Source organism: Enoplosus armatus, chromosome 17, assembly GCF_043641665.1.
Source record: "Enoplosus armatus isolate fEnoArm2 chromosome 17, fEnoArm2.hap1, whole genome shotgun sequence".
NCBI lineage: Eukaryota > Metazoa > Chordata > Actinopteri > Centrarchiformes > Enoplosidae > Enoplosus > Enoplosus armatus.
The window spans coordinates 3164561-3170998 of record NC_092196.1 but is presented as its reverse complement, the minus strand read 5'-3'; the positions used below and the strand labels follow the sequence as shown (position 1 = coordinate 3170998).

General features: G+C 44.4%; 1 protein-coding gene across 1 annotated transcript; it reads right to left on the bottom strand.

The window, feature by feature from the left end:
• Window positions 1-3773: 3773 nt before the first annotated feature.
• LOC139299889 (piggyBac transposable element-derived protein 3-like) lies at window positions 3774-5455 on the bottom strand. Its single transcript, XM_070922835.1, has 2 exons — window positions 3927-5455; window positions 3774-3786 (listed from the first exon to the last, which is right to left on the bottom strand). The coding sequence occupies exons 1-2, from the start codon at window positions 5453-5455 to the stop codon at window positions 3774-3776; spliced, it is 1542 nt and encodes a 513-aa protein (XP_070778936.1).
• Between the last annotated feature and the right edge of the window lie 983 nt (window positions 5456-6438).

The following is a 6438-nucleotide window of genomic DNA, read 5'->3' as shown; positions in this document are numbered from 1 at the left end:
AAAGAAGGATTGGCTAAAGTCTGCGCAGACACAAAACTAACCTGGATCGAAGCCCTCCCTATAGTGCTATTTAACCTGAGATCCACTCCAAATGCGACAATGAATGTCAGCCCACATGAGATTTTGACAGGAAGGAAAATGCCCTGTCCATTTACTACTGCACCAACAGACACTCCACCTGTATTATTACAGTATGAAGATCTGAGTGAGTATGTTAAACAACTGAATAACACTGTGATGAGCATCTTTCAACAGGTCACGGAAATACTCACCAAAGAACAGGACCACGACACATCTCCTGTTGAAGTGGGAAGCTGGGTCCTAAGGAAAGTCAATAAGCTCAATTGGTCCTCCCCCAGGTGGAAGGGACCGTACAAAGTAGCAGAGGCTACATCACATTGTGTGAAAGTATGGTTGACTGAAGACAGACTAAGCAACTGGATCCATAAGACGCACTGTGCACTGACTCAAGACCCTACAGAGAGAACACTGACTGAGGTTCGGACTGACTTAGGAACCTCACCGACTGACAATGACTACAACACTGGAGATGAGAACCTACCAGAGACTGGACAGACCTCAACTGACAAAATCTTCCAAAAACACTCCACTATGGAGACTAGGTTGTAGTACTCGAGCGGCTGTAACTATCATTTGACTTATATCAGAACTCCCCGACCTACATAGATGCAATTGGAGTCCCCAGAGGTGTACCTGATGAATATAAATTGGTTGACCAAGTCGCCGCAGGGTTTGAGTCATCCCTGTTTTGGTGGGTCGCTGTAAACAAAAATGTGGATAGAATTAATTACCTTCATTTAATTAATGTTCAAAGGCTCAATAATATGACTAGAGATGCCATTGCCGGACTACATGAACAATTGGCGGCTACTTCTCTGATGACTTACCAAAATAGAATGGCCCTTGATTTCCTCCTTGCTGAAAGAGGTGCGTGTGCTATGTTTTCCCAAGATTGCTGTGTGTTGGTCCCTAACAATACAGCCCCAGATGGCTCCATAACTCGAGCCCTTTCTGGCCTCAAAACTATGTCGGAAGAGTTAGCAGAACACTCAGGGATAGACAATCCGTTATCTGATTGGCTAAACAGAGCCTTTGGCAAGTGGAAAACATTAATTATGTCTGTGTTTCTTTCACTAGTTGTTGCAGTGACTGTGTTAACCTTATGTGGATGTTGCTGCATACCATGCATCAGGCACCTCTGTCTAAAGTGTATTACCACAGCCATTAATGATAAATTCCCCACACCACCTCCTTACCAATTATCACAACATGCAGGAGAAACTGTTCCACTGGTCTCCCTCTCTGAGCCCGGAGATGATGAGACTGAAGTTTACAAGGACGCTGACGAAGATTTATACTCCTGAACCCCTGTAGATATACAGGTTTTGCTAAAGTTAACACATACCCACATATAGCATTATATACACGTACAGGCGTGAGACTCCTAGTTTTCTCTTATGATTATTGTGCTCATTGCAGACATGTTATCAGTAGAGTTGTGGAAGGTTGTACTCTCCTGGGAAAGAGGTTCTGTTCCCGGTACCATGATGGCTACTCCTGATATGAACTGTTTAGCTTATGCTTTTACCTTATAATTGTTTTGTTTAGGGAGTCCGGTATGGGCAGCGCCATGTGAAGACGTAGTTTTGTTGGGCTCCTCACGGGACTACAACAAATCTCTCTTTTTAAAACTCTCTGTTCTTAAACCACTCTCTACGACCCTACGCGCATCTATAAACGAGTTAGGTCGACAAGATTTTTCAACTGCGGAGAGGAAAATGCCAAGAAATCGCCAAGGAAACAAGTCGGAGCCGGAGGCTAACGCTAATGCTAGCGCAGCAGACGATGCAGACGACGATAATCAACAGGCAGTGCTGCTGGCCATTGAGTCTTTAAAGCAAGATTTGATGGCGAAAATGGAAGAAAAGGCGACAGCTCAGTCGGCAGAGCTCCGAAGTCAGATTGGCCAGATTCAGACTGAACTACGATGTGCGGTGGATCAAGTTGATAAGCGAATGGAGGCGGCCGAGAGCCGAGTGTCTGAGCTGGAGGCTGAGGTTGGCGGTCGCTCGGACTCGTTTGCCACTATGGAAGCAGACGTCAGCCAGATGAAAAAAGAGCTGGTCACACTGAGAGATCGCTGCGAGGATTTGGAGGCGAGATCGCGGCGTTGCAATATACGCATAACGGGAGTGAAGGAAGGCCGTGAACATGGGAAACATCCGTCTCAGTTTGTAGCAAACCTGCTTAAAGAAGCTCTGAATCTCGAGAAGCCCCCGACCATAGACCGGGCACACCGCACCCTCCGTAGTAAGCCGGCGCAAGACAACCTCCCACCTCGGGCGTTTGTGGTGAAGTGCCATTACTTCTCCGAAAAAGAGTCGCTTCTGAAGAAAGCCATGGAGAGGAGGGCAGTGACTACCGCAGACGGCGACCATATCCGAATCCTGCCGGATTTCACCCAGACCGTGAGTAAACAGCGGGCGGCCTTCACCGAGGTGAGAGGGCTGCTTCGGAGCTGTGAGGCAGTCCGTTACGGCCTGAGATACCCCGCGACATTAAGAATAACCACAGCGGATGGTCAAGAGGCAAGTTTCAAGGATCCGAAGCTGGCTAAGGAGTTTGTTGTAAAGATGGTGATGCACGAGGCTTCATAATGTGCGTGCTTCGGTAAGTGGCCACTGACTGAAGTACCAGTCTAATTAAGCTGGGAGACGAAGACCAGACACATCAAGGACAGTTTTCTTCCCCTTTGAAAAACTCTGGTGTTCTTTTTTCCCACCTGAAGTGATCTTGGTGTCCCTGTTGTCAACAATTGAATATGTACACACTAGTGGAGGAGAGCTAAGGCTTCTATTCTGCTGTAGTTTCACGTTCAGGACTGCTTAATTCCACTACTTGAAAGACTCTGATTTCCTTGCTGTCTACGCACGCTCAAAGAGGAGTGAAACTATGGAGGCAAGTTTGAGTCTCTTATTATGGGGATCCAATTATGTGGGACATCTTTTGTTTTTATTTTACTTCATGGTACTTATTTTTACGACTGTTTAACCTCCTATTTGGAATATTTCGACTTCTGTTTAGGTCTGTTAACATACTATACTATCAGCATATTCAGCTCTAATAGATACACTGTATAAGAATTAACCCTTTAAGGTCCGCACCAAGAAAAAAGCAAAGGCATTTGCATTTTTTATTCACTGAGGATAATATTAACAACAATCAATTGTTTTTTTTTAAATCAGACCCCACAGTTTTTGAGATATAGGCCTCTACCAAACGGTTGAGAAATGCGTTTATAATAAACGTATCATATACTTTAATGTATACAACAAACATTGAGAAAAAGCCAAATAAAGTACATTGTTTTTCAAGAAATGAACAGAATTTGCTTTTGTCATTAGTGTCAACAGCACAAATATTTTTTGCTGGTCGTGCAACAGCACAAATGTTTTTTGCTGGTCGTGCAACAGCACAAATGTTTTTTGGTGGTCATGCAACAGCACATGGTTTTCGACCTGTGGAGAAACTGCACTAATGATTTTGGTCAGGGGTGCAACAGCACTTATTTTGTCTTTTGTTGTTGACCATTGTACGCATTCTATTTCTGGTGGTATGCTGCGAAGCATTCCTGCTTTGCATTCAAACACAGGAATACATGACATTTCTGGCATTTCCATCTCGACACTCCCTTTGTACAGAGGTTGCATCGCCCCCGCTTGTCAGAGTGATGTGGCCAATGTCCAAAGTTGTCATATCGCACATCTGGTTGTGGTTGGGAGGGTCTTGGGGTATTGGATTTTTTCTGAGATGACATCTGTGGTGGAGAGGATGATAATGGTCGGCCAACTTTGGATGCTGGTTTGTTGACTTGTGCCAAAGTGTGTGCAACTGCCAGACGGAACCTTTTGAGAGGCAGTGGGGTTTCGTTCAGGAGGCTGCAGTCCCTCTTGTAGACGAGCCAGGCATTTGAGATGCACAGGTCAAGAATGTATCCAAACAGGGGAAGGTACCATCGCCTGGATTTGGCTGGGGTCTTATACATGTGTACCAGCATGTCAGAGAGATCAATGCCTCCCATATGCTGATTGTAGGCAGGGATGAGTGATGGGCACGGGACGGCGATCTTTGTGTTGGCCTCTTTGCTCCACCGTTTGACAGAGGAAAGAGGTGTGATCCCAGCGGCACTGCTAAGAAGGCTCACACATTTGTTGTCAAACCATTTCAGTGCGAGCAGCCCTTCAGCAGACCTGTAGTCAAAAGCTCCACGTCCTTCCTTCATCAGCTCTTTGTCCGTCTTTAAGGTTGCTCCACCCATGCGGTTTGATCGGACAGTGCCAATGCACCTGATGCCCAGGTTCTCGTGCAGGTTTTGGACCAAGTCGAAACTGGTAAAGTAGTTGTCACAGAAAACAACTGAAAGTCGTGGCAGTGTTATAGTTTTGCAGAGCGTTGTCACCAGTTTGGCCCCTAGAAGCAGTGCCTCCTCCTGCTCAGTTAGGGCAACATTGAAGAACGTGGACGCCCCCTGATAGAGCAGAAAGTCATGAATGATGCCAGATGAACTGGCCCGGCCCCACTTGTCTGGCTTGTTGGCAATATACTGGCGAAGAGAACCAGCCCTTGTGCCTTTATACGCCACCATGACCTCATCCACACTGTGCTGGTAAGTGGATGGGATCAGAAGACACTGCTGACGAAGCATGTCAAAAAGGGGGCGGATTTTGTAGAACCGGTCTGGAGTGCCATCGCACTGCTGAGTATCATTAAAGTGAATGAATCGGCGTAACAGCTTGAGTCTCCTCCTTGGCATAATATCAGCTATCACGCTGAACCGCAACTCATGGTGCCAGTAGTCATCGATGGCTGGGAAGCTGACAACACCCATGAAGAGTAGCATTGCCAGGAATTTTTCAATCTCTTCAGGACTGGTACTGATTGGATCTCCCAGTTCCTGGGCAGAGTAGAGATTGGTTTGCTCAGTGATATATTTAATCATCTCAACGGTGAAGAGCGTTTGAAAATACTGAAAGGGTGTCTTTACAGCATCAGGGGGGTTAAAACTTGAGTCTAGAACCTGGAATGTCTCAATGTCTTCACGTAGCCACAATCTTCTTCTGCCGTTCTTTGCACCTGGAAGTGATGGGTCAGGTGTGTCCTGTAGCTCATCCAAAGAAACTGTTTTAAGGGAGTTTTTCCCCTTTCTCCTCTTCTTTTTGGATGGTGGTTGTGAGGATGAACTTGTTGAGGCAACCTCCTCCTCATCCATAGACTCAAAAGATGTTTCCCCACTCTCTTCTGTTGGTGAGGGCAGATAATCTGGATCCTCTACAGGGTCATCATCACTCAGATCTGCATCTGAGTCCTGAGGATTTTCTGGCACAAGGGCCAGAAAGGTGCGTGGTCCTGCACCGTAAAATCTTTTGGCCTCCATCTATCATGTGTAAAACAGAAAGAAAACAATTTGTATTACAAACCATGTACTATTACAGTGCTAGTCATATGATAATACACAAACATAGTCAATTTGTTACTATGACATAATAGTAACACCAGAACTGATATTAATTCTACCAATTTATTCTTGATATTTACCATATACAGTACATAATACACATGAAATGTCTCACAAATGGTGAAACATGATATTGATAAAATATTTTTCATCAAGGTTCAATTAAATAACATTAAATTAATCATTTTAACAACAATGAATGGTCAGAACATTTTTATTTCATTGTAAATAGCAAATTTTACCAACATGAGCTAGCTTCTCTACCTTTACCATAAAATGACAATTCAACCGTTTGGTAGAGCATGTTTTTAAAAAATTATTTGACCCTTATAAGACTTATTTTGTTGCATAAAGTTACATAACTCTGTTAAAGAACACTTCTGAGATGATAATATGTCAAAAAAAACAGTGTTACCTTTGAAAATTCCGCCGAAATCTGTCATCAAAGGAGGAGTGAATTTTCTCTGTGTCACTTCCGATTTTAAGGGACACTGAAAAGGCATACTGCTCAAAGACACAGTGCCATCTAGGGGATTTTTTGAGCATTTTGCAACTACACCAAACGGCAGAGATGGCTCATTCAGGTTGAGTTAAGATCAATGCATTTTTCAATGAGGTATAGTGTGGTCTACCAAATAGTCAAGCAGGACCTTAAAGGGTTAAGAGTTCTACATTTGCTCCCGTGGGGAGCTCACATGGTAAGCAGTTTAGGAGAAGAGGGTGACTGGAAGAGCAGACAGTCTCCATGCGAGAGACAAGCCATGCTGTGTTCATGTTTTTGTTTATAATGTTTAAGATTGTTAGGGTTACATGTTGCCTGATGTTCTTTGAATGTGTGTTTTTTGAACGTGTGTGCACGTACCACCCCCCCCCCCTTTTTTTTTTTTTTCTTCTTCCCTTTT

Excerpts from the sequence above, each read along its gene's own strand:
- LOC139299889 (XM_070922835.1), bottom strand. The coding sequence starts at position 5,455 with ATGGAGGCCAAAAGATTTTACGGTGCAGGACCACGCACCTTTCTGGCC.